The following is a 27,734-nucleotide window of genomic DNA, read 5'->3' as shown; positions in this document are numbered from 1 at the left end:
TTCCATGTGAAAGGCTTTTAAGCTTCAACATAACAAATTAAACAAAAAGAAAACTTGCAAAAGAAAACGTAAGTATCAGGCGGACTGAGCTGCCGTATAATGGCACAAACTCGTGCCAAAATAACAGATAGTTCAATATCATCCCATAAACCCAAGCCCTCTACATCAAGTCCTTTAAATATTAATTTCTGACTAATTCGTTCCCATGTCTCTAAATCGTCTTTCTGTCCCAGTGGTCCTCATTTTCCCTCGGGGATAGTAGAGGAAGCAAAACGCGAGCACGCGTGAAACTCTGATAGCCAATTCGTAGGCTAAAATTATTTGCAAGATCCTAGAGATATTCACATTGATTCGTTCGCACAAACATTGTTTTTGAAAGACATGCACGCATTTCACGGCTCATTGTTAAGGTCACCTTGTTTCTTTTTTTATACAGGGAGTGACGTTTGGCTTACTCTGACGAGAACTGAAAAGAAACATTCGTTGGTCCCAGCAACCTTTGACATCTCTATCTATATGAGTGTTTCATGTTACCCAAGGAAAATTGAAATGCCTACAAAAGAACCTAGATTAATTGTCATCATGTGTTTTTTTCAATTTCTTTTTGTTTTTAAGGTAGAACGTTTAGTTTAAAAAAAAGTGCATGATACTGTACAAGGCAAATCATCCCCTCCCCCCTCCCCCGATACACACACACACACACACGCTTCCTACGCCCTTTACCATCCCTGTATGTTTTAGCCCATATATTCTAGTATCGGTTTAGTCAGATAAAACGTTTCCTTCATCGAATATGAATGAAAAAAGCCTAGGAAATAAAAAAAGAAAAAGAAAAAGCTAGCTTTTCACAATCCTTTGCACCAGATTTTGCTATGGCAGATCTTACAAATGAAAATATGACAATGTTTTGAAAAAGTATGATTTATAAATCTTGCACTATGATTACGACAACGGAAACTGGTTCAGAGAAGACTCCACGAAGAAAACCGATAAATCTGGCTATGGATCAGATTCGTCGTGCATCTCTATAACTAGAACAGTATGACTTTTTAAGGAAATTTCAGACAAAGAGGAACCATCGTTCAGTATCGATGGCCCTTGGTGTCTATGAAACACAAAGTCTTGGCTTGGTAGAGACAGCAATGCAAACGCCGTCCTGAAAAGCACCTGAATCATTAAAAAAAAAAAAAGATGACGTCAGTGAAGCACTTGCCAGGCTACTAAGTACTATCTCATCCCATTTTCAAGCTTTAGGACAGTATTCACTCAAGGTAAGTAATACAAGAACAGTTAACGATGAATCTGTCACCAAGGGCTTCTTTTAATCGGGTAAAACGCTAATATTATCAAGATAGTTTATAATTTTTCATCTGTTTATATAAGGTGGTAATTTATTCATTAGCCCTTTGGGAAATTGACTTCTTTCTTTCCACAAACTTTGTCCCTGTTTAGTGTCAATTACGCTATCTTCCGTGCTAGTCCTGGAGTTCAAAAGAAGCAAAGAAACACAGCGGCCACCTACATTGGAGAACCTCAAGAATTTGAACCATTAAATTAACTTCGCGTATTACCATGGATAGCAACTGCAGGTAATTCGTTTGCAAACCATCCCTAATGCTTTACACCAGTTAACCTTCAACTCAAGGTATCTAGATTAGAGTATTGACTGACACATGATCGAAAAAGCCTGCAAATATTCTCTCATTGACTGGGTGATAAGCAGTTTTACCTGTGTGGTGTCATAGTCAAAAAAGGTCCTCTGGATAGAATTTCCTGTTGGGCCACGGATTCTCAGGGTTATGGTGTTTTCACTCTCAAGAGGTTCATGAGGTAGCCCTGCTCTTGCCACGCGTATTGCCTACAAGATGAGAGTGCGTTTTAACTTTTACTGGTGATAATTGACATTTCCCTGGCATCAGGCATTATTCTATTGCTGTTTATCAAAATCAGCTCTCTGTTAAGGTGAAAGAACAACTTAAAAACTACTTGTATTGCATTTCTAGTAGTTGACAGAGTTTCCTCTAAAGCCTTTCCCACAAGCATGAGCATCAGAGGAAGCATAACACTTAAACAGACATGAGCATGATATTATTAACAAGGTATTAGTAGCCAAAATGTCATTCATCCCAGAGTGGAAATGCATATGTTTGTCTAAAATCCCTACTATCTGAAAATCTTGAACAGCCAAGGGAAGGGGGAGACATCCTTTCCTTGGATATTTTTTTACCTCTGCATTTCGGCATTCTGCTTCCACTCTAATTCTCTCTTCTTGTATAAGATGCTCACGCTAAATACAGTTAAAGACAACATGTTGCTGGACTATAATGCAATGCTGCTTACTGATATATATTAAATAAAGATAGTGGTAACATAAAAAGTTAAGATTTCAATTTTACCAGCAGTTTCCACACAATGACAGGAAAATTTTCTGCTTTCCTATTGATTTTTAATGATGGCTCCTGAAGATCAAAATGATTGACCACAGACCACACTTTCTATGGGTTTACTGGCATGATAATTAACCCACACAGAATGTTGGGAGAACACGAGAGAAGCATCTGGGCAAGTGGTTTACAAGCTTTTCGAGTGGTGCTCTATTGCTTTTGTAGTGTAAAACAATAAAAAAATTACTTTATTTACACAGGGTAGCCCAGCTCTTTAACTCAAACTATGAGTTTACCAGCACAATAAACCATAGGTTTTTAACCAATCAGAACGCGTGTACCATCTCAGTTATTTTGTAATATGCAATTTAATTAAACTGACAAGTTAATGGAACCATGCAAATGGTTATTTAGCTGTTATTCTTATTATTGATTACTCTACTTTAATATGGATTGATTCTAAGGACAATAATACAATACTTTATTTCTGCAGTATATCAAGCAATGTTGCACAGAGCAGTTATATTCAAAAAAAGGAAACTTGGAGGTCAACCCTATATTAAGGATTTTAGAAAGGAACATAAAAAAAAGTAAATAAAAACAGCAATAAAAATGTGCATGACGTGTTATATACACGCAAGTCAATTGAAATATATAAAAATTGCAGAGACATCTTTAACAAAGTCTTGGAGGTCCGTGTGATTTTTTCACTCTTTGTTTAAACTTGTTGATGTTTGGAATGTTGTGGCGGCTGAAAACTTGAAAGATCATTCTAAGACTTGATTGTCTTAACAAAGAAGGAATGATTATAATAGTTTAATTTGGCAAGTTCAGTCTGTGTCTTATATTGATGGTTGGACCTGGTCTTTAAATCACTCCATTGGAGATCAGAATTTTCTCCTGCATTGTAAAGATTTCAATTTAAGAATTTTACACCTATCCTCATATGGCATCTTCTATTTTCTTTGGCCTAGGGCGATTTGTGAAGCTCTCATTTGTCATTAATTAATAGAAGTATTATGATGTTACAAACAGTACCAGTCTTTGTTTCCTTTCCTCTTCTCTCTGCCTCTTGTCTACCCTCTGTCTCTGCTGATAAAGTGAATGCCTTTCATTTTACAAGTCATGTTATTATTATCTTTTTAATTGTTAAACAATCAATGAAACTGTATCCATGGCCTTTTTTATATAAAATAATCTAAAGATTTTTTTTTTCACTGATTGTGTTGATATTTGCAAAAGCAAATTAGAAGACTTGCTTTTTTATGTTTGGTATTGTGATATATGTATATATTGTGTATTTATATAAATATATATATATATATATATTGTGGGAGGAAAAAGACAAGTAAACTACAAGTTCATCCCTACAAGCCTGTTTCGTGGTCGCCCACTCATCAGGGGATTCCCTGATGAGTGGGCGACCACGAAACAGGCTTGTAGGGATGAACTTGTAGTTTACTTGTCTTTTTCCTCCCACAATATATACTTCGCTCTATACTTCTATGTATTGAGCACTGTTCTACGAAAATCAAGTCACACTTTATATATATATATATATATATATATATATATATATATACAATATATATGTATATATTGTGTTTATATATATATATATTTATTTATTTATTTATTTATATGTATGTATGTATAATGTAATATACAGTGGAACCTTGACTTAAGGAACCTCTACATAAAAAACTCCTTGGTTTAATGAATAATTTTCATAAGATAATGAATTAAAAGATCATTCCAGGCTTCAGAGGTTATACATTGCTTTAATGCAGCAATGTACAACCTCTGAAGCCTGGAATCATCTTTTAATTTCATTACATATCTTATGATAAATGCTTTTGTTTTATTGCCATCTTACCCTTTCCTGGTAGCAAGCCAGACTTTCTTGGTATTCCCTTTCTTGTTGTTCTCTTAAGTTTCTATCTCTCCTAACAAAAACAATTTTATATAATTCAAGTTTGGTTGTAGACTTAACATTAAAAAATTTATAAACTTTTACTCGCTGGAAATTGAACTCCTACCTCAAAAGCAGCAAAAGATCGAATCGATCTTGTAACTACAGATCTGAATGTTAACATTACCAAGGCACAGAAATTCAGTCGCAAATAATAATGTCAAAGTATCTGGCAAAAACAAGCCTGACAACTAAAATTACACACTGGTAAGCCTTTCACTGTGAGGGAAGTTATTGTAAAACAAAATAAAAGATGTCAAGAAAATGTGTGAACAATCTGCCATGTTTGTCTGTTAATGTGTACTAATTGACTCCAGCTTTAATGCACTGGTTTGCAGGTTACAATTGAAGATTAACATTAAACTGAATCAAGGATATAACTCATATTCTTAACATTTGATTCCTCCTTTGCGAACATGTCCATGAATTAAATTTTGAAGCTAATAGTATAATATGCGCTGTACCTTGCTTGCAGTTGTGTATTTTGTGCACTCACAGCACGACAAATAAAGCTAACTACTTCTTGTGGATCAGTTACTGAAATAAAAAAAATTATCAAAAGCAATTAAAATTATGAAGGAGAGATTTTTGAAACGCAATTAATACATTAACATAATATTGAAAAAAAATTATGAATCGGCACTTGCAATTCAATCAATGTTTGTTTAAAAACTTTTTTAAAGTTTGAAATTTGGGGAAAGAAAGTCCCAAAGACATCCACAAACCAGTCCTTACAATCCAACCCCACCTCCTCCCGACCAAAAACCCCTTGTGTAAAAGCCCAGGTGTGATAATCTGCAGTTTACAATAATTAAACACTAGCAAGCAGTCATGTGTGCTGCATTCTGATACTGTTGGTGATTAGTCTCTCTACTGGGTAATTTCAGGATTATTTTGCTTCACAGCAACTCAATAGTCTTGCTGTCCATATCAGAATGAGCAACAATATTATGAATTATAATAGTCTTTTCTTTCTTGTGTATATTAGCATTAACCCAGTGAACCCTGATTAGATTTATCAAGAGTCCACACTGAAAATTACTCAAAAAAAGTAATAATTGGTAACTAATAACAAGAAAAAAATCAGTGAAATGTTATCTAAATATTCATACAATTAACAAAGAGTGATGAAATTAGTGAGTTGGCACTTACAACCAGGTAAGGTGTGTGGAGGCATTTGCCTCCCGAAAGCATCGTGAGTTACGGCAACAAGGAGTGGCAAACTCTGATTTCCTTGAAGAAGTGCTCTTTGTACTGTTTACACAAGAAAAACAAAGAAATGGAAATGCATTTTTAACCTAATGTATACAATAATCACTTTTGATGCTATTGGGTTTTAAAAGCACTACCTAAACTATTGCCATTCTTTGTAGTAAAGTACTGCAGTCAACTCACGTTCTCGACACTAACCATGTTTGTTTAATATTGGTTTTTTTTTCTATCTTTAAGCACTTTCCACAATAATATTTTAGTTCTCTCATCATAAGACTTACTTTCTAGACTTTCTGGGCAATTGCCTATTGCCCAGAAGATGATGTTGCTACATGAACGCACCACATCAGGGTCAGTCAGGATATTTCCTGAAAACAAAGGCAGTTTTCAGTGTTTGTCCTATCTGGGAAAATTAAAAATCACTCATAAATAACTTTCGTGTGCATGAACATACCTGCAGAAATCGTCGTTATGGATATCTGGTGCTGAATTTTCTGCAAAATACAGAACTAAGGCCACCATCTCCTTTGCAGCTTGTTTAACAATCTATTCAAAAGTAGCATGCGTGCACTTGTGTGACTGATTTGGTGTAATGCAAACTGGCAAAGAATCACTGATGTAATTTGAGAAAGATCCTTTGTGAAGGAGGCATTTTACCATTAGCCTCCCATGCAGGCATTTTTATTAGAGTGCAATATTTTAAATTTACTACAGTAGGCCTAATTACCAGTTGATATGGTGTGGTCAAAATATTTGGACGTTGCCATCCAAAAACTTCATTTATCCAGGCCAAAAACATCTCTGGCTGCACACAAGAGAAAGCTGTAAATAAATGTTATTAAATGAAAAATAGATAGTCAGACTATTTCCTTTTATTTATATTAAGTGATCATGAATCCTTTAAGAAATAGCCAGGTGTTTACTTACCCTAACCCTAAAAGATACCCTAACCCTAACTTTTTCACCTGATTTTACATATACCTATTTGATTGCTTAATCCTGAAAAATGGATTTTTCTGAGAAAAATTCGTTCTTTGTTAAAGAGGTTGCAATTAGACAGCAATCAATATAGATTGCAAAAATATAAATTAAATTGATATATTCACTGTTGATTTGCTTCTCATTGCATTAATTTTTAACAAAATTCCTTTAATTGACGAAATTATTGCATTCAATGTCATTTCAATCAATCACTTCTCATTACTAATCATTAGAGCCACCATGAATACTGCAAAACAATAACTATTTCATCCAACAAAGGATTACATCTCATGCCATGTACAGTGTATTTCACCAGTTACTTTCAATAAAGTAGTTTTATGGGTTTTATGGACTGTTCAATGACAGCAGATTCATTTTGTTTGGTCGTTCTTACTTCTTGGGACGTCATCCCGGCCCTGAATGCGACGCGAGCCTCTCGCTGTGCTTCGCGGATCGCAGCTCTGGCCCTTCCACGTGGTACGTCATCTTCTGTCGGGTCGGTCAGAAGAATAACCATTCTGCCAAACTGTGCTCCAACACTTGTGTATGGGCGCGAGCGGTTTCGACCTCTTCCGCGCGACGCTGCTCCTCTTGCGCTGAACAGCGGCCCGATATTTCTTATCACCCCTGAAGGAGTTTGTAAGGTAGACGTGGACGTGGCCGTGGTCGTGGTCGTGGCCGTGGTTGTAGCGGACGGAGTTGACGTGGTCGCGAATCCTGAAGCTGTCGACTGCGTCGAAGCCCTAAACAGCCGATCAACCTCTCTGGCGACGTTCTGTTGGTTTAGCATAGCCAACAGTGCATGCAATCCCTGAACTACGTTCGGATCCATCTCAGTGGGCGCAAAGTGAGTCCTTGCGTTACAATGTGGCTTTTATATGTTGGCTAGTAAAGCAGTTGTCTTTGTTGTGGCATTGATACGTGATAAGCTAACTATTCAGGGATTAATTGAAACGTTCCGCCTTTTTCTATTACGCAATTACGGTAATTTCCTCTATTGTTCCAACAATTCCTACAAAAATAATGACAAAAAAAAAATTGTGAAATGCATACCAGAGTTGTGACAAATGTGTTCGAAATAGTATTGCAGCTTTCATAAGATGCAAAGTATCCTCAGGTATTAAAGTGGCTGAAGCAAAGGCGATAGCAAACCTACAGCTAAATATAAACTCTTGAAAAATACAACAAATAAAACCGAGGCAGAGTTTTTATTGAAAATGTTGTCAACGTAATCGTTTTAAGTTAAAACTAGCCAACAAAACGTAAAAACCTGCGCAAACTATAGATATCGTAACGCTTTCTATAAATCTATTTGTTAAACTGAAATGCCTTAAAATCTAAAGTAAGAATAATGCAAGAATTGCCAGCTTAAAATCGACTGAAAAACCACAATATTTACCCTGGTTCGGAAAAAAATAAAAACAAGCAAAAACAGTTTTAAAAGGAGAAAAGATTATAAAAAGAATAACTTTCGCTCTTGTACCTCTTGCGTGGCCGAAAATCGAAACAAAAGAGTAGTTTTATCATTTCCTGCTTGAAATAAGAGGGTTGTTGCAAGTTACATCAAAGGAGTACAATAAAATATTTCATTGATCTCAACAGCGGTACCAGCAGTGAAGAAAAATATCATGACATATTCAGCCCCGGGGTAGATAAATATTATTAAAAACAAAAAAAGAAATCATTAGCGACGGGTTTGTTCGATTTCATAACTGTAGCAGAAATGCCATAACCGGTCGAGGTTTTCAAAAAACTAAATTACAGGCAAATGATTTAGCGTAGATCAGATGCTAAACTTGAGATCCATAGCGTATTTTAGGAGCGCTTGACGTTTCTTATCAGATGTTTCAAATTTACTGAGAATTTAGTGCTTTGCAAACTTGACCGGCCGAGCGGCAGTAATAGTACCAGAGGTTTCAGAAAGGTATTAATCTGTTCAGACTACTGAGTTAACGAAATCTTTTGCTGCCAGGTACAGAGAGATGCCATGATTTGGGCAAGGCTCCAGTGAGCGAATTCGAGCCTCCAACTGTCCACGCTGCATGTCTGTTAGGGGAAAGGTAACTTCCCGGACTTGCAAGTCATTGTTGGATCGGTTTTCGGGTGTTGGGCCACTCCAGTCAATTCCGAACTGATTTTCGTCAGTGGACTCGCCATCGATGACATCTCGTATGGCTGGATCGTCAGTTCCAAAACGCTGAAGCATTCCTCTGATGTAGAGCTGTTGTGGAGTGGCATTTCCTTCAGAAGAAAGCTTGTGGTTGTTCCACGAACCTTTAAATATTTCCAGGGCCTTGTTGATTAACGGAGTATAAACGACGTGTAAACAAAACAGATCAATGTCATTGTCGGGAGTGAGTATGCCAGTGTCTTCCATGAAGTAAAATAACGTGTAATAAAGCGACCCGACACAGCGAAAATAATCGCGCCACAATCGCTCAATCCTCTGGTTGTGGACTGAGTTCCCAGTAATATGGCTACCTCTTCCCGTCCCTCTTCGATTTATCATGGCTCGCGCCACTTCAACATTTTCCATTCCGTGGTCTGAACGGACTCGCGATGGCCACCCGAATTCACTAGTAGCAACGTAGAATAGGTCTCGGACTGTAGCTGCCCGGTTGTTTGTTGCGCAACCTAGATAAACGCACAGGCGGGAAAATCCGTCTATTCCTCCGTGCACAACAAACTTCCAACGTATTAGTTTATGGTTCCCGTCCACGTGTGTGACGAATCCGCGCCACAAAGGTGGGTGCCCCCTAACACAAACAAAACACAGAACATAAACGAGCCCGAGAACACACGCCACAATACAACTAAACGTAGGCCTAGAGATATTTATTATGCTAATTAAACGATAAAGCGACTAACAATAACGATAATACAATGATCTAATTAATTTACAGGAATACGCTAACCTAAACTACAGTACACTAAAACTATTTACAAGATTATTACTATTAAGATAAAAAAAAGGTTTTTTTTTTTTAGTTCAGTTCGGTTGGGTTTCACCCTACGCCCGCGTCCGTGTTCTTCTCTTGTCCACAAATCACCACGCTCCACCAACAAACGACTGACAAACCAAATTCACAATTCACAAACCGAACTCACGTTTAACCCAGCTAAACGTAGAAGTTTCCAACCTCACGTAATTCGGTCTTCGCTCAGATCTTTCTTGACTCAGTTGTCTTCACTGGCTTACTGTCTAACAGAAGATAATCTTCTCCTTTTCCTTCAAGTTCTGCGCTTTAATTTCTTCGGCCAGCTTCTCGGCACACATGTGCTCCCCGACAAATGGATCCTTTGTCGTGTAAAGGAACGGTTTTGCTGAATGACTCTTCAGTGATTAAAACGTGCTCTGATCCGAACGAGTCTTGGTAACTTTCAAACCTTCACCGCCGGTGACCTTCTCTCAAAAAACCACCCCGTACCAAACCACCCAAATCCTTAAATACACATGGACGCAAGGTGCCCGAAAAGAATGAAGAAAACTATTTGATATACACAATAAAGGTTAATTACACAGCAGTTTACACAAGTGAAGAATAAAAATTACGTAACAGATACAAATAATCACGAACTACACTGATCCTAAGAGAATAAAAAAAAAATAATTTACATATAATAAATAAATTCCTAACACTTCCATGACACCTCCCCCCTTAAATAGCTATTTTTTGGGGACATGGAAACACAAAAATAGTGCTTAATTAAAGATTACATTAATATACTGTAGAGCAATATGAGATATTTACGCCCTACTAAGGGCATCTACGTTACAATTTTGCTTACCACTCTTATGTTCTATTTTTATGTCGTACTCCTGTAAGGTAATGCTCCACCTTAATAGTTTCCTACTCTTGTCGCGAACCTGATTTAACCACACAAGGGGATTGTGATCCGTTTGCAGCTTAAAAGTGCGGCCATATAAATAATAGCGAAATAGCTCTACAGCCCAAACAATTCCTAAACATTCTTTTTCTGTGGTAGACAACTTTTCCTCTCTAGGCTGTAACTTTCTACTAGCATATGCTATGGGGTGTTCCTCCCCGTCCTGATCTTTCTGACTTAAGATGGCCCCAAGACCTCTATTTGACGCATCTACTTGCAAAATGAACTCGTCATTCCAGTGTGGTGGCCTCAAAACAGGGGGAGTCTGCATTGCAACTTTCAAATCCTGAAAAGCTGATTCATGATTAGTACTCCATTGAACCTTAGAGGGATTTTTACCCTTAGTGAGGTCGGTAAGGACAGCAGCCCGTTCCGAAAAATTTGGGATAAATTTCCTATAATACCCGATTAAGCCAAGAAAAGATCTTACCTGCTTCTTAGTTTCTGGTCTGGGATATTCTTTAATGGCTTGAACCAAAGCTGTGCGGGGCTGAATTCTATCACCTCCAACTCTGTGACCAACAAAATCGACCGTTGACATCGCGATCTTACATTTGGACGGCCTAGCATTCAGTTTGCACTCTCGTAAACGTTGTAAAACCTGTTGGAGCTCAAAAAGGTGTTGGGGAAAAGATGTTGACGTGTCAACCTCGACATCATCAATGTAGGCATCTGCAAAATCTAACCCCTGCAAGACTTTCTCAGACATCATCCTCTGAAAGGATGCTGGAGCTGTTTTCATACCAAATGGCATAACTAAGAACTCATACAAGCCTTTGGTAGTAATAAATGCGGACTTTTCGATGGTAGAGGTCTCCAAGGGAATCTGCCAGTAACCTTTTGTGAGATCAATTGTACTAATGTACTTAGCAGAGGCAATCTTCTCAATCATACGTTCCATGGAGGGAATAGGATAAGCATCCATCTTTGTGACAGAATTCATTTTTCTGTAATCAACACACAGTCGTATTGTACCATCTGGTTTGGGAACAATGACAACAGGGGCCGCCCATGGACTAGTAGAATGGCGTATTATGCCCATTTCCAGCATATTTTCAATCTCTTTGTTAACCTCCTCCTCAAGTTTTTGAGGGACCTTATAAGGGGCGCACCTAATGGGTGGGGAATCACCCGTGTCGATTTTATGCACCGCTACATTGGTTAAATTTGGTTTTCCTGAAAATACATCAGAATACTCATGTAGCAAGTTTTTTACCTGTCGTCTTTGATCTTCCGTCAAATTATCAGAGATCACTACATCTTTACAAGTCTCATCGTGACCAAATGGGAAAACGTTGCTTTCGTGCGGCAGTGGCATCTCTGGGGACTCCGCCATTACTAAAGCAGCCATTTCATCACGGCTCTGCCATTTGCTAAGCAAATTAATGTGATAAGTGCGATGCTGTTTGTACATCTTGCCTGTATCAAGCTCATAATTCAATCCGTCCTCTAGTGCTCTAGTGACTTTGAAGGGTCCTTGCCATCTCATTTCTAATTTACTCCCAGGGGTGGGAAGCAAAACTAAGGCTTTGTCTCCAACTTCTAAGTGTCGTTTTGAACTATGAATATCATACAACCGTTTCTGCTTACCTTGGGCTTGCTTCAAGTTTTCTTGAACAACTTGTTGCATCGTTGCAAGTCTTCTTCGGATCTCAAGGACATGAGTTATCAGATTGTCTTCTAAAGATGATCCTTCCGACCAAGTCTCCTTGATAACGGCGAGGGGTCCTCTCACCGTATGTCCATAAAGTAATTCAAAGGGCGAGTAACCAGTGGACTCACAAGGAATCTCTCTATACGCAAAGAGTAAGTATGGGAGATACTTGTCCCAGGTTTGAACCCGCTCTCGAACAAACTTCCTCAGCATACTCTTTAAAGTGCCGTTGAAACGCTCCACTAACCCATTTGCCTGGGGGTGGTATACTGATGTCTTAATCTTAGTTATGCCTAATTGCTCATACAGCTGGGCCATAAGCTTACTCATGAAATTGGAGCCCTGGTCAGACACTATCTTATCGGGGATACCCACCCTAGAGAAATACTGAATCAATGCATCTGCGACCGCTTTTGAGCTCGTTGACCGTAAAGGAATGGCCTCTGGGTACCGTGTAGCATAATCTACGATTGTTAAAATGTACCTGTAACCCGTTGTTGTCCTGGGTAATTCTCCTACAATGTCGATGGCAATTTTCTTAAAGGGTTCAGTAACAATATCTACAGGCCTCAAGGGTGCCCTTTTTGACTTCAGCTTCCTGGCTACCACCTGACATTGCGGGCAAGTTGCACAATATTTACGAACATCAAAGCTTAGACCAGGCCAGAAAAAATGTGCGGTTATGCGTTCAACTGTCTTCTTGCTACCCATATGACCTGACAAGGGGATTGTGTGACCAACACGCAGGATTTCATTCCTATAGGATTCTGGTACTACAATTCGATCAACAAACCTTGTTCCATTATGTTCTTCGGGAAGATATTTACGGTGCATCAGGAGGTCGTTAGTGAAGAAGTACCCATCCGATTCTTGTGGTGCCATTTTGGATGATTTCTTGCGTACTTTCTCGAGAGTCACGTCTGACTTCTGATCCGCTATCAGCTGGTTTCTGTCTCTATCTAGGATGTTTACTGGAGGTTTAACTTTACTAGGTTCTATTATCAAAGTATCACTCTCAGGATTCTTCTTACTTGTCTCTTCCTGTACCATGCCCTCAAATAACCTTTGCAAATCTCCTTCCTCTGGAGCTTCAGGCTTTATTTCTTTCTTCGCTAAACTCTTGACGGCGAGTGAATTTTCCCTGTCAATTAGCTCGTCTGCTTTCAATTGGGCTTCTTGTAATGCTTTCTGTCTCCTAGTCATCACGAAGGCCTCATCTCCACCAATGTCATCAGCTAGAACATTTCTCTCCCATTGGTCCAAAACATTTTGTCTCGACAGTGTTCTTCCAAAAGACGACCTGCCAAGTAAGCAATCTACGGGTAGCCTCTCCAACACTCCTACTAATTCTACGTGTTTACCTTCTTTGCTGTCAAATTCAACGTTTGCAAGTGGGACTGTAAGACGTTCTCCCGCAGCTGTTAATACTGTGATATTCTCCCCTGTGAAGGCTGTATTGTTTACATATCTTTTCTGGACTAGAGTCCTAGTACAACCAGAATCAATGACCATTTCTGCAATTTTCCCGTTTATTTTACCTCTAACATTGCAAGGAGGGAACTGAGATTGTTCTGACGTTAGGGGTGTCATACACAGGAGGTATCCCTGTGAAGGCTTCCCACGGCCCTTTCCACAGTTGAACGACATGTGACCTGGTTTACCACATTTGTAACATTTAATTTCAGGCCTCGTGGTTCTACGGGCTGGAGGGGAGGATGGTTTGGAGGGTCTTACATGGTATTGGTCTTGTTTCTGTTCAGACAATAAGTTATCCGCCTTAACATCTGGCCTCTTCTTTTTCCCAAATTTCTCATAACTAGCGGTTGACATATACTTACCATCAACAAGTGGCCCTTTCCTAGATTGAACATGTAAATTAGCAAGGTTGCCAAGTTCTTCAGCAGTTTTGGGCTTTTGCTCCTTTAACCAAGCTCTAAGCTCAGGACTTACCGCATCAAGAAGTCGCTCCATCAATACCTGTTCAATTATCTTATCCGCATCACCAGTAGCCTCGGCAACAGCTATCCAGCGGCTGAGATACCTTCGAGTTCTGTTTCCCCACTGGACGAAGTCCTCGTCGGGCTTTTTCTCTGAGGTTCGAAACCTATATCTATAGTGATCTGCGGTTAACTGGTAGGCTTTAATAATGCTTGCCTTACTCTCGTGGTAATCCTGGCATGCAGGGTCTGGGATTTCTAAATAAATAGACTTAGCCTTTTCAGTGAGCTTGGGTACTAAATTACCAACCCATTCCCCCTCGGGTAAGGATTGCGCCCTTGCAGTCATTTCAAAAATCCGGAAAAAATCATCTATATCTTCACTCTCCCTCATTTCCCTGATTTTGATAAACTTGGGCCTTTTAACCTCATTGTCACTTACCTGTTTCCTTTCAAACTCCCTTACAGCAAATTCTTCCTTTTCAGCTCTAAGGTTTCTGAGTCTCTCCTCCTCTCGTACCAAACGCCTTTCTTCTTCTTGGGCTTTTTGAGTTTCAAACTCCCTTCTCTCCCTCTCTAATTCCCTTTCAGCCTGACGCCTTTCTCTCTCCACCTCCCTTTCTAACTCCCTCATTTCTCTGTGTTCCTGACTAATTCTCTTCCGCAGTTCTAACATCTGCAGCTCACGCTCTTGTAACTGTAATTTCTGCTCAAAACTAAGACCAGTCTCCAAAGTTTCCTCCGCAAGGTTTTCTTCTGGTGCATCGAAACTCTGACCTATGCAATCTGAAGTTCTGAGTTTGCTCGCTAAAGTCTTAACACCATCCTTAGGAGAAAAATGAATACCTCGTTTGATAGCCTCAGCTCTAAGATCTTTAAGGACCCAGGAATCATAGCCGATCACTGCAGTAGCCATATTAAATAATCGTATACTATTACCTTGCGTGTCTCCTGTTGAGCTGTTTATGTAAACTGTTAAGGAGCAGTCCCACTCCTGACACCAAAAATATGTGACGAATCCGCGCCACAAAGGTGGGTGCCCCCTAACACAAACAAAACACAGAACATAAACGAGCCCGAGAACACACGCCACAATACAACTAAACGTAGGCCTAGAGATATTTATTATGCTAATTAAACTATTTACAAGATTATTACTATTAAGATAAAAAAAAGGTTTTTTTTTTTTAGTTCAGTTCGGTTGGGTTTCACCCTACGCCCGCGTCCGTGTTCTTCTCTTGTCCACAAATCACCACGCTCCACCAACAAACGACTGACAAACCAAATTCACAATTCACAAACCGAACTCACGTTTAACCCAGCTAAACGTAGAAGTTTCCAACCTCACGTAATTCGGTCTTCGCTCAGATCTTTCTTGACTCAGTTGTCTTCACTGGCTTACTGTCTAACAGAAGATAATCTTCTCCTTTTCCTTCAAGTTCTGCGCTTTAATTTCTTCGGCCAGCTTCTCGGCACACATGTGCTCCCCGACAAATGGATCCTTTGTCGTGTAAAGGAACGGTTTTGCTGAATGACTCTTCAGTGATTAAAACGTGCTCTGATCCGAACGAGTCTTGGTAACTTTCAAACCTTCACCGCCGGTGACCTTCTCTCAAAAAACCACCCCGTACCAAACCACCCAAATCCTTAAATACACATGGACGCAAGGTGCCCGAAAAGAATGAAGAAAACTATTTGATATACACAATAAAGGTTAATTACACAGCAGTTTACACAAGTGAAGAATAAAAATTACGTAACAGATACAAATAATCACGAACTACACTGATCCTAAGAGAATAAAAAAAAATAATTTACATATAATAAATAAATTCCTAACACTTCCATGACAACGTGCCAGAGTGAATTTGGCCCAGGAACCCTGTAACGCCTCCTCTGTACAACATGGCTTAGCCTCGTACGTACGTTTAGGCCATCGACGCGATGAAGGGCCGCTCTTACACGCTGCGTCTGGACATGCACTCCTTTATCTTCCATCTCCCCTTGAACAATGCGAAATCCACTGAATGGTGATCGTCCGACTATTTCCCGCACCAATGTATCCAGATCTTCGTCTGTAATGGCCGTAAATCTTGGCTCACTACCGAGTCCAAGCGATGTTCGATGCCGGTTCAGGGTGCTAATAGATATTCCACGTATACCCGCGATCTCCGTCCACTTGAAAGAAAATTCTCGCAAATACAAAATTTGCTGTCGAGATATGATATACCTCGGTCTCCCGACATTTCCCTGCCCCGCTCTCTGGCATTGATAGGTCTCAGATTCGAGTGACCTTTTCTTCTCGAAAAGCCTCAATTGTAGAGGCTCCAAGCTTCTCTTGATGTTTTCAAGTTGGCCTCTGAAGTTGGAAGCCACGTCTCCGAGGTCGTCTTCGTTGATCGCAGACATCAGCCAGCGCAACCGGTCAACCGCTTCTTCAAGACGTCCTGTAATTGTCACAAGATGTTCTAGATCCACACGAACCGGTAGAAGATGGTTAATTTCTTCTATCAAAGCTAGCAAACCAACTGTAAAATCGCGTACAATGTTACTCATGATGTGTAGTATATCGATAGAGGCGAATTAATAAAATAGTTGAATGTATCACTGCGAGTCTATATTATACCTTCGCAAATATTTCTTTTCCGTTCGAGTGAGGCGTGAGCCAAGCGCTAGGGTAGCGCTAGATACAAGTCAATTCAAATCTTTATTTCACACATTGGATATTAAGTACCTGACAATAATAATTAACTAAAGGATTAATTAAATTCATTTATGTAAGGTGTCGAAAGTAGCAAGAGCTTTCTTGTTGGACACCGTCATGTTCAAATAATCGGCAGCAGAGAGTTGAATAAAGTCTCAAATAGCAGTGAACATAGCAACAGATAGAGAGTAACAGATAGAGTATAAAACACAAAGAACAGATGGAACAGAAGTTAGAAGATAGGACCTCCATTCATTCACGGTTGAAACTTGGGACCAGGCGGTACATTCTCGCACATTTTTTGGAGCGGAGAATTCAAAGGATACTAAAAAGAGAGCATTGCATATATTGAAGAAGAAAATAAGACATAATAATTTATATATACTACACAGGGCTAAAGAAAAACCAAAACTCAAAACACCTTGTTTTGCTAAAAAATCTTCAAACAAAGAAACCAAAAAAAAATTGAACTGACAGATTCTAAATATAACTATTACCCATTTTTTAGCGTTCATTTAGGTGACGGGTGCGATATTGACGTAATACAAAAGATTGAAAACTGCACGCCAAGAAAGTGGTTTCTGCAACACCAAGAAACATCACGTATATCTTTAATTTGACCATTGTGCAGTTTTATTCAATGAATGCAAACTGCAGTTGACTCCTAGCCTCCCGCTAACTGGAAATAATTTCTGTTTTCCTATCCCTGTGTAATCATGCATGTTGAAACGTTTAAGCGCTTGACTAAGTTGTACTGGCGTCCGACATGGCAGACATAGTTTCGTGGTTTCATGTACTAGTGGAGGCCGATGTTTTGTACCAAAAAACATAACGCTCCCTTTAACCTTCCCGAAGCTTTCAAGCGGGCGGAATTCTCCAAATCCTGCAATCTTATTGCCTTGCGGTAATTCGCGCGATCTTGTTCGCTAAGGGCGGAATCGGTGGCTGCCTTTATTCACATGTTTGTTTTCCGGTTGTGACCGAGCGAAAACCGTGATTTTAAAACCATTATACCTGTAAAACTTGCGTTATCATTAGCATTAGCTAGGGAAAAGTGAATTTTATTATTCCGACAAAAAATAAGAATGGAGAATCAACCAAGTCAACGAGGAAAACCGTTAGCAGAGCAAATCATGCAGGCCGCGGCTATACTTCTTACGCAAATCGCCTTGTTTTACCTTAAGATTAGCATGCGTAATTAGCTCTTTATATAAATCCTTTGTGCAGTTTTCATCCCGCTCGATTTAAGCAATCCTAAAGAATTATTCAACCGAAGGAAATCCTTGCTGCAGTTATAGCAAAAAAATAAATTAAAATGTTTTTCTCCGGCACTGGTCGGGAAATAACAAATGTTTAGACTACGTTTTCGGTATGTTATTTTGCTTTCTGATTTATCAATAGAAGTACATTCAATTTTCGTTCAAATCTTCGTATGTTTTTTGTCTGTTTTCCTTACTTTAGGCTATTTTCTTTTTGCTCCCGTCAACCGCATACTTTTTTCGATTTCCCTTTCCCTGTAGACAGTAGGTAGTTGTCGTAGAAACGCCAGTGATTTAAATTTCAGTTTTCTTCTACCAGCAGTTTTTATACCTATCAAAGACCCGGCCTACAATTATGGACAAGAGTCTTGGAGGACGCTTTTTTTTAGGGACGTTTTCCTCTTTATTCAAGTCCAGCCCCTCCTCTCCCCTCCCCTCACCCTAACCAAATAATGTTGGAAGCGTGTACCCAGAGTTTTCCCGAGAGTTTCAACGTTGTAGGTGGAGAACTGCCAGAAGAATTCGAATTTAATGAACTGTTTTAAGAACAAACCGAGAAATGAATATTGCACTACTACCCTAAGGACTACGTAATTTGGGGGAAAAGTACTAATCTGTTTTCCTCTTTCTTCCGAGGCATAGTCTGGGAAAATCCAGGGGGGAGTAGAAGTTTCGCTAACCACCCCCCTTCAGAACCCACGAAATATATATGTACGTGGAAAAACAAAGAGAAATACGTGGGCCTCAAAGAAATCGAGAAAACCACACGGCAGGGTAATCAGCTGCACCGTAATTGAGAACGTACTTTCCTTAACGTAATCCGCTCAGGTAAGAGCTGCAGGCACATACAGGAGTTCTGTGCTGATATTCCTTAAGTAATCACCTCTATGTCTGAAGGTGCACAAGCAGAACTCGCGTGCGTGGATTCCCCTCGCTTTGAATTCCATCTTTTTTACGAAAATCGGTCAGATTTTCATACATCAATAAACTTGAATGAAAAAACAAAAAGAAATAAGTCTCGAGCCTATCAAGTTGAACTCTTGTCAATATCCTGTCTGGGATTTAAAATGCAAAACGTTTTTCGGGCGAGCATGTCCCCATCTACTCCACTAAAAGTTTGCGCCTTCGGCGCTCGTTTAGGAACTTGATCAGTATATCCTAGATGCGCGCCTCCCCTCTGAAGTCCAGCCCTCCCCCTTAACCTTCTCTCATTACATTATAGGGGCACACAACGTCATTATTAGGGAAAATATCTATTCGGAAGAAGATTTGGGATCTAGAATTTTTTGTTTTTGTAACATTTAATGCTGATGCCTGCCTCACCCAGGATTTGCAAACATCTAAAACATGTTATAACTTCCACTTTTAAAAGATTTTTACGTTACAATTAGCGGGAGCCCTTTTGTTTGGCTGAATTTTTCGAAAAGACAAGCTTTGATCCCTATCGATTTTCGGATCACTAGACTTTCAGCTCGGATATCGAAACAGATAAAACAATTTTAGGGGTTAAAATATGCCTATATATACCGTTCAAATACAACAATACATTCAACAACGCTATGTTTAAGTGGTTTTGGAAATATATTCTCGTTTGGTGCCCCTGACATTAGATAAAGATTCAGCGGGAATCAAGATTTTTTTTAGCCCAAGGATAGCTTGTGATTGGATTTGTTAGCAAAAAAAAAAAAAAGAAGAGAATCACAATGAGACCCTGGTGCATAGAATTGACGTAAAACTCTTTAGATTTTCCCCTAGTTTCTGTTTGACCCTCCCACCACATGTTCTGTTGTTTGCAAATTTTTAGTTATGTCATATGTTACAAATTTAGGAGATTCGTATAGCTTTAATATTTTAATTTTGGGCCGGGGACAGTGTTGACCTCTTAGATTTTTTCATAACATTGTGATCATCTAAAACTCAATCCATAGAGAGGGAGAAATAAAAAAAAGAATAAGTGCGAAATGTGTGAGAGATTCAATGATGCTCTTGATTCAGACTAACTTCCAAATTGCTTTATTGAACTTTATATTTATATTACAGGCAGTTTTTCAAATCATAATTTCCTTAAAACAGGGATGCTTTTAGTGTAAATATAAGAATCCGTATCTTAATTCGTTATGTATCGGTTAAATCCACCAATTGATAGCTTAAGTGCTCATACCCTTGGGAATTTGCCATCCACGAGAAAAAAATTCCAGGGTTTAGCACGGGGACGGGGGGGGAGGGGAATGGGCGCAGGTGGAATTGATTGATGCATTACCAGTAACCACCCCCGGCTGTCAATCATGGACTCCAAATAACTTCCTGGAATTGAAAGAAATCAATGAAAACTCCAGAAAAAAACTCACAATGAGGAAAGGGTGAGTTCAAGAAAGGAAATCAATCGCCCTTTAGAATCAGGATTCTCACTCGGCAATCTTCTAAAACAATATTATAATAGTAGTTTTAACGTCATTCTTACGATATAGTGTTATTTTAAATAGAATACTATTGTAATTACTGAAGATTTTTACCGACTTTAAATAAAGAACTACTACTAATACTACTAGGGAGGCGGCCTGTTGCCCCCGTTGGACCAGCTAACTTTTTTGTAAGGGGGGGCTTCCCTAAAGCTGAGTGTCATGTTGTTGCCCAAACTGTATGCATTTGTGGTTGGCTGGTTAAATTCCAGGGGGTGGGATTGTTTCCAAATGTGCTGTATTTTCGCACTTTTATGCAGTTTGTTTGCACTCCCTGATTTCCTTGGAATCAATAACGCACTCAGACCGTTGATGATGTTCCAAGACAGCAAGCAGCTAAATAGTTGCCTTTGTTGAGTAATGTTGGTTTGGATTAGTTTTGAGAGGCCAGTTGCGTTGCATTGAAAAGTTGGAGAAATGCCTTTGCAATCGGCCATGCTAACATTAAATATTTTTCAGACTTACATGGAAAGCTTCACTCTTGTTAACTTCCAAGTTAACAAATGGAAGCTCGTGTATTCAAGAATTTCCTTTTGAGATGGGATTTAACTTTTCCCGCAAAAGGGGGCATGAAAGTACCAACCAGTTTGAGAAACTAACATTTTTCAGTAGCCCGGTCTTAAAAACACCAGGTATATATAGTAGACTAGTATAGCTAGGAAAAAACATTTAGTTATATGCCAGTAGATGCATGTTGCAAGAAAATTTATCCTCTACTGGCCTTTTTTTACATTTCATGCCATAAGATAATATTGAAAAAATTTCGGTTTTTAATATCTCTATTAAAAAAAAGAAGAAATAGTCTTTATGGTTTTATTTTTTTTAAAATAGTCTTTATAGTCTTTATGAAGAAATAGTCTTTACTCCCGCGCAAGAGATTCTTGCACGGGAGTAAAACCTATTCAAATGCATTCTTTTTTGTCCCAAAAAATAGGCTTAAATTTTGCGGACTCATTCCTCTTTAGGGACTATGAAAATGCAGCCAACGTTCTTTAATCAGTTATTTTTTATTAGTTAATTCCCATGTTAAAACTCGAAAGTTTCGATTCCCATTTCTTGTCCGTGAATGCGTACGCGGCCCCCTGCACCTCCATCACCAAAACATATGCGGCTTGTAACAGGGGTTCGTACAGTACCTTGCCCATGATACATATAAGGACTCCTTTGGCTTGTTCCCTTGCTCTTACTGCTGGTACTTTACTAAGAAAGGCTTTGAGAGGAGTTTTCGATAACGTTTCTCTAAAGATAGTGTTAATAAAGACTAATTTTCTGTTGTTTTGCTGCCATGAAACAAATTAGGGGCGCAGCCAGGATTGTTGTATCGGCTCCCACCACAAGAACAAAATGCCTTCCATAAACGCCATTTTCGCACGATACCCCTGCTCACAGTTAAGTCTTTTTTTGTGACGTTTTAGATAACATGGAAAGTTATCGCACCTATATCCCCCTCTTATCTTCGCCTTTCCTCTTCTTTGAAACAGATTTAATTAACTGCAAAAACCGTGGACAAAGATCCTGTTGGTTACTAACAGTGCCAATCTCTCTAGAAAGGAGACATAATGAGCCAAAAAATTAAATGAACCACGAACGAGAAGTGAAAAGACTACTGCTGCAGCAGAGCTAATTGAAAACAATGCGTATAACAATATCTCACCGGGCTGGCCATACCAGCCTTCTTCGATCAGGTTTACAGTTGTTACTGAATTATGTAGGAATCACAATATTATATAGATGGAGAATGTAGCAATAGAAATTGTTAAAAAAGGGAAGGCGGAGATGACGTAGAACCTAAAAATTGAAACGGAAAAATTCGAAAGGATATGGATTACATTAATTCCTCACGGCGGTGTAGGCCGTGAGATTCAAGAGTCATAGAAAGCCTTATCTATCAAATGCGACTCCCTGGTCTTACGAACGGAGTCACGAGAAGAAAGAATTTTCTCAAGTGGGATTATCAATAACATGGAACGCTATCGGCCCTATATCGCCCTATTGTAATATTTGTAAAGGAGGGAGGGGTAGGTACACCCTGACCAATAATCACCTGCAGTTGCAGATCTGGTGACAATCCATCACCACCTAGAGCACAACGGGAGATGAACAACATAAACAAACTGCGATTGGAGCGGCAAAAGCCTGACTCCTCCTCAGACTTTCCCAAGGCTGAGTGGGAAACTTAGAGCAAGCGAGACAAGCGGAAAGCGCGAGAGAGGGATACTTAAATTTAACTTTAAAGGAGTAGAGCGCGAGCGGGGAGTGATGGGAAGGTAGAGGTTTTCCTTAACTATTAACTGAATATCCCCCAGTGATCGCGAGAGACTGGGGACAAAGTGGAAGGGAGAACAACGCGGAGAATCAGTCAATATTCAGGATATTCTGTTCATTCCTTTTACCTCTTTATTTGTTCTTTTTTTTTTTTGTTTTTGTTTTTTTTAAAGAAAGTAAGGATGGCTCAAGTTGGTTACTATCCCGATTCCTTCGTCCTGCAGCCGGACCCAGCTTACTTGTGTCCTATTTGGTGAGTAAACTAAATAAACCCAACTCGAATTGCAAAATGAGAGTAGTGGTTTTATCTGTTTTATTACTTCTCTGCGGCTAAAATGTGATATTAAAAAAGGGAATCCACCAATAGTGGGAGTACTACTTTTGTCTGGATATATCAACAAAGTTGAAATGGTAAACTGGCCACCGCAACGATTACAAAAGCTGACGTTTCGAGCGTTAGCCCTTCGTTACTCCCACCGACGCAGCCTCAAACAGTTTCTTTAGAATCTATCAGCCTTTACTACTTTAATTTTTTGATGAGTACAAATTGTGCAAAGTTTTTTTTTTCCTGGCGAAGGTTTTCGATTATATTTGATACTCTGTAGGCAATCCCGGTTATATTCCGGGAGGACGGAAATTGGTGGTTTTAATACTGGATACAATTACACAATTTATTGTTCTTGATAATAGCGTACGTGCTCAGCCTCGAAGCTCAGCATGTAACCTGCGACGCGAAAACAGCTACTCTAGGATAAGGGAGGAGGGGGTTGGGGGTTGGGGGAATTTACTGTATTATAGGGTAGCAAAATTCAGCTGAACTAGCTCCGGTATGTAAAGGGTTCCAAGGTCCCAGCGGCACATCCCCACCCACAAAGTCCTAAAGCTACCCCCCTCCGGGTTATATTCAACAAAACACTCTCAATGGTCCCCATTCCCCAACATCGTGGATTAGGAGTTTGTATTTCAGACACGAGCTAATGCCTCACTTTGCGGGACATTTGCTCACATTATTTACATACCGGCGCTTAAGAATAGTAACGGTTAAATTTAGCCCAGCGGTAAGTTATATGCAAAAATCATATTTGTAGAAACTAAAAAATACCTTACAGGAAAGTAAATGCCTAGCGTCGACATGAAACGTTAGGTTTCCGAGTTCGACAGTAGTCTGTGGTGTTGTAGAGGAGACTGATGTTGTCAGCCACAATCTGACGTGCAGCTCACTTTTTATACGTCATTAGTAAGAACAACACGCATTTTCTTTGGGCAATGCTTTGTTGTTTCATACATATATTTTAAGTCACGAACATTTTTATAATTAGTTGTGTGATAAAAGTGTGTAGTGTCCAGTAAATCCTTTTTTTCCTGACTCCTTTCTATATTTCTTAGAGCTCCCCTTACTCGAGCGAAATCAATGTGAGCTTATTGTGCTTAATTAGTGGTTTTCACTTTCACTGTAAACCAACAGAAACATCTGTTTTTGAGTTGAGATAATTTCCTATCTATGCGTGAATTCTTCCCTTGATGAACTCATAAAGAACTTGATGAAGTCGAAAAGCCCCCCAAAAAAATCCCTGGAAAAAAAAGTTAGCCTCTAAGAAATCGATTGTCGAGACATATATAAAATTACATAATGCGATAAATGATAGCAAATGGTACAAACCCCCCCCCGCCCCCACCCCGTGCGCGGCCTCTTAAAAAAAAATCCCTTCGCTCAAATCAAGTCATCAAATTTTTTGATCCCTATCTCCCCTCTCTCCCTAAAGAAATTAATTAATAATTAACAAAACCCTTAGATCTGGCTATTTCTTGACATCCGGAGTACTGTATAGTAAACACCCTCTCTCTCTGGAATTTAGTAATGAATCAGTGGCTTTGATATTTTATAATCATTGTTGAATTCTTACCCCTCCCCCAGCGTTTTCATTTTTTTTGCAAAGTAGGGAAAAAGAAAAAAAACGTATGTGGAACCTTGATCCCAGTTCATTTAACTCTAATTGGAAAGGGGGGTAGGGCAATTGTCCCTGTAAAATATACTTAACGAATTATGTCCTTCTCTTTCCCGTACAGTCAATACGTCATACGTAAAGCAGTGGCATGCAAAGAGGGACACCTTTTTTGCCGCGGCTGTCTAAGGCAGTGGATGCATTTGCATGGTAACAGAAACTGCCATGTCGGAAGGCAACCCCTCCAAGCCTCGGACGTGAGGGGCATAATCACTTCCGACAGGGTAGTAGAGTCACTGGAAGTGTACTGTGTAAGGAGAGCAGAGGGGTGTAATTGGACGGGCCCATTGGAAAACATCTCTGATCATCAACAGCAATGCCTCCATGAGCCCGTCCGATGCACCCACCAAGGTTGCATACAGACGTTCCCCCGCGGAGAGGTTGAAAGGCACGCCGGCGAATGCGACATGCGTCCCCAAGATTGCGGGTACTGCGGAGTTACGCTGCCCTTCCGGCAGTATCACCAACACCAGGAGTTGGAATGCCGGAAGGCTCCTGTAACGTGCCCGTTCAATTGCAACGTGGTTTCCATACCTCGGTAGGTCTGATTAGTTTAATAATGTAAACTGATGTTTGAAAAACCGTGAAAAAAAAAACCGTGAACGAACAACGTGGCTCAACTTTGGATAAAACAGAAATAAAATAGAATTAGAGACAAATACTGATCAAACAACATAAAAAGGGCTGAGGAAAACAACATATTCGACTGCCCATCAGTTTTAAGTCTCCTGCAATCTCTCCGACTATTAAACGAAAGAAACCCTCTCATAAATTGTTAATATTTCTTCGTTTAATATTAACGTTGTATACATGACGACTAATGGGGTAAACAAAAGGAAATTATATTTTCCAGGGACCAATTGAACGGGCACATTGCCTCCGGATGTACCCGCGCGTTCGTTGTCTGTCCATTCCCGGTGTGCAACGATGTGATGCGCAGAGAGGAGCTTGCCAGACACGAGGCAGAAAATACGGAGAGCCACCTGCAGTTGCTGCTAGCAGAAAGGAGGGCAAACCAACTCAGCGATGTAAGTACTAGCAAAAGAAAATAGTTGATTGCCACAAATTCTTAAAGGCAGTAGCTACAAAATTGGTTTATACAATTTAAGGTGTTAATGAAGATTCAACCATTGCCCTTCAGGTGACTCCACGTATGACGCTGGGAAGAGTGGCGACCTTCCAATGGAGCATCCCTGGGTTAGAGGAACAGTCAAACTACATGACCCTGGCGGTAGGCATAAAGAGTCCTTTAATTGCAGGCCACTTCAGGGCGATTATAGTACCCAAGATGTCCACTGCCGGGAACACGGGGGTTTTCTTTGAAAACGCAGGCTCAGATCCCGTGTTCCTCAACTTAAGGTTAATATTCTATCTACTGTGAAGTTTTGTAAAATTAAAAGATCGATTGTTCGAGAAATACAATCCAACAATAAAAATAACAAAATCTACTTTTTTTCTCAATCACCAGCATAACTCTTCGCCAAGGAAGTGACGCCTACGCTCGCCGATCGTCTGTCCCCAGATGGCTTCTGCAGTCTTCACCGCTAGGATGGGAGGATTTCCTCCCTCTGGACGAAGTCAGGAGCCGTTATTTAGACGAGAATGGAACCCTTACTATTCATATAAGCTACCAGTTATATACTTGAGTAGGATGGTTTCATTCTCGTTTAAGTAGGTTGGGTTAGGGTTATATGACGGGGTTTTAATGGACCAGAATATATTTAGAAACAATTTAGGAAACAGATTTACCACGAAAATAGAATCTCTAACGGCCAACATGTCTATGAGCGCATTCTAAGTATATGATATTTCTCCTATGGAAAAGGAAAACAAGCACATAAATTCGGTCGAAAGAAAGTCACATCTAGATCTTTTTGCAAACATAGATCAACTGTTTGTCTTATTTAAGTGGCAAGTGGTAAGTAAGGAGGGGTGACCTTTTAAGTTACATATCTTATAGTATGCATGTTTAGTTCAGGTAAGACTGAAAACCACTGCAAAAACCTTGTAGGAACTATCTTGCCCTACGCACAAATACCAGAGGTTGTGATAATTTTCAATGTTGCAAGAAGGGAACAGCTTTCATTAAGTACAAATACATAGTTAAAATCGGATGTTTAAATTTCGAATAAAAACTGCAAAAAAATATCCTGCCCCCCCCCCCTCCCCCCATCCACAGGAGCGATCATGGAGCATTTACTGTAATTATAAAATTTATAACTTTATTATGGTATTATAATGCATGAGGTAACTCAGTCCAAGAGATCAACCTAAATACCTTCAAAATCTCAGAAATATTACATACCACTAAGTAGGATTCTTTTCGTGCATAGCTTTGGCCCAGAAATAAATGATGCATGTGTTCGTTCTTGGGTTTTGTCAAATTCCAGGGGAAGATAGTACAAATTTTTATGAAAGATTTGCTCCATTTTTTAATCCTTTAACATTTTTTCTTTATAAACCCAGGTACGTATTTCCAGTGGAAAAAGAAAATATATATTAGCAAAGATGTCAGGTTGAATAAACTATTGGGCTGTGTGGTAAATGTTTCGTGTACTACAAGTTATCAGGTTCTACATTGCATAAAAAAAAAAAAAAAAAACAAAACAAAACAAAAAAACAAAAAAAAACAGCGAGATCTGTTAAGATAGATTAGTGTGTCTTTCTTTATAATTTGTAGAAAAAAAGCGAAAAGCAAAACCAAAAAATGTTAATGGGAAAATCGGCACTTCCGTTGTATTTTGTGTTTGTGATAAAAGCAAATTTTCGTCCAAAAATTATGCACGCAAATGAAAACTGGAAGAGATTATAATAAATTTCGGCTCGAATGATAACTATCTTAGCAACGGTAGCCAAGGAAAGGATTTACTTAATATTGTACGTATCAGGATTTTGAGGTTACGTAATCTATTAAGAAACTTGTGAAAAATTAAAAATGGTAATCTATTAAGACTTTGAAGTTAACTTATTAAACATTGTGAGCATTTTTGATTGACAAGTTACGGCGTAAAAGTTA

General features: G+C 39.3%; 3 protein-coding genes across 6 annotated transcripts; 1 reads left to right on the top strand and 2 right to left on the bottom strand.

Annotated features, from left to right (window-relative positions):
• LOC148731911 (uncharacterized) lies at positions 1-6,924 on the bottom strand. Of its 2 annotated transcripts, XM_088760444.1 has the most exons (9): positions 6,296-6,924; positions 5,850-6,114; positions 5,509-5,610; positions 4,821-4,893; positions 4,261-4,330; positions 3,423-3,476; positions 2,228-2,287; positions 1,730-1,858; positions 1-1,167 (listed from the first exon to the last, which is right to left on the bottom strand). In XM_088760444.1, exons 3-9 carry the CDS (start codon positions 5,531-5,533, stop codon positions 1,000-1,002), a joined length of 579 nt encoding a protein of 192 aa, XP_088616570.1. In that variant the 5' UTR covers positions 5,534-5,610; positions 5,850-6,114; positions 6,296-6,924; the 3' UTR covers positions 1-999. The 2 variants fall into 2 exon arrangements, with proteins under 2 accessions (XP_088616570.1, XP_088616569.1); XM_088760443.1 differs by having other exon boundaries at positions 5,850-6,924.
• Positions 1,151-27,704, top strand: LOC148731909 (TNF receptor-associated factor 6-like). Of its 2 annotated transcripts, XM_088760442.1 has the most exons (9): positions 1,163-1,329; positions 1,453-1,589; positions 18,628-18,819; positions 21,750-22,135; positions 22,889-22,968; positions 24,783-25,256; positions 25,572-25,746; positions 25,860-26,077; positions 26,187-27,704. In XM_088760442.1, exons 5-9 carry the CDS (start codon positions 22,898-22,900, stop codon positions 26,362-26,364), a joined length of 1,116 nt encoding a protein of 371 aa, XP_088616568.1. In that variant the 5' UTR covers positions 1,163-1,329; positions 1,453-1,589; positions 18,628-18,819; positions 21,750-22,135; positions 22,889-22,897; the 3' UTR covers positions 26,365-27,704. The 2 variants fall into 2 exon arrangements, with proteins under 2 accessions (XP_088616567.1, XP_088616568.1); XM_088760441.1 differs by lacking the exon at positions 21,750-22,135 and having other exon boundaries at positions 1,151-1,271.
• On the bottom strand, positions 9,976-14,959 carry LOC148731910 (uncharacterized). 2 transcript variants are annotated; one of them, XM_088760440.1, is made up of 3 exons: positions 12,885-14,959; positions 11,654-12,230; positions 10,805-10,949 (listed from the first exon to the last, which is right to left on the bottom strand). In XM_088760440.1, the coding sequence occupies exons 1-3, from the start codon at positions 14,942-14,944 to the stop codon at positions 10,938-10,940; spliced, it is 2,649 nt and encodes an 882-aa protein (XP_088616566.1). In that variant the 5' UTR covers positions 14,945-14,959; the 3' UTR covers positions 10,805-10,937. The 2 variants fall into 2 exon arrangements, with proteins under 2 accessions (XP_088616565.1, XP_088616566.1); XM_088760439.1 differs by having other exon boundaries at positions 9,976-12,230.
• Positions 27,705-27,734: the final 30 nt, after the last annotated feature.

The sequence above is a fragment of the Stylophora pistillata genome, chromosome 5, assembly GCF_964205215.1.
Source record: "Stylophora pistillata chromosome 5, jaStyPist1.2, whole genome shotgun sequence".
In the NCBI taxonomy this organism is placed as follows: Eukaryota; Metazoa; Cnidaria; class Anthozoa; order Scleractinia; family Pocilloporidae; genus Stylophora; species Stylophora pistillata.
The sequence above is the reverse complement of the archived record's forward strand: the minus strand, read 5'-3'. Positions and strand labels throughout refer to the sequence as shown.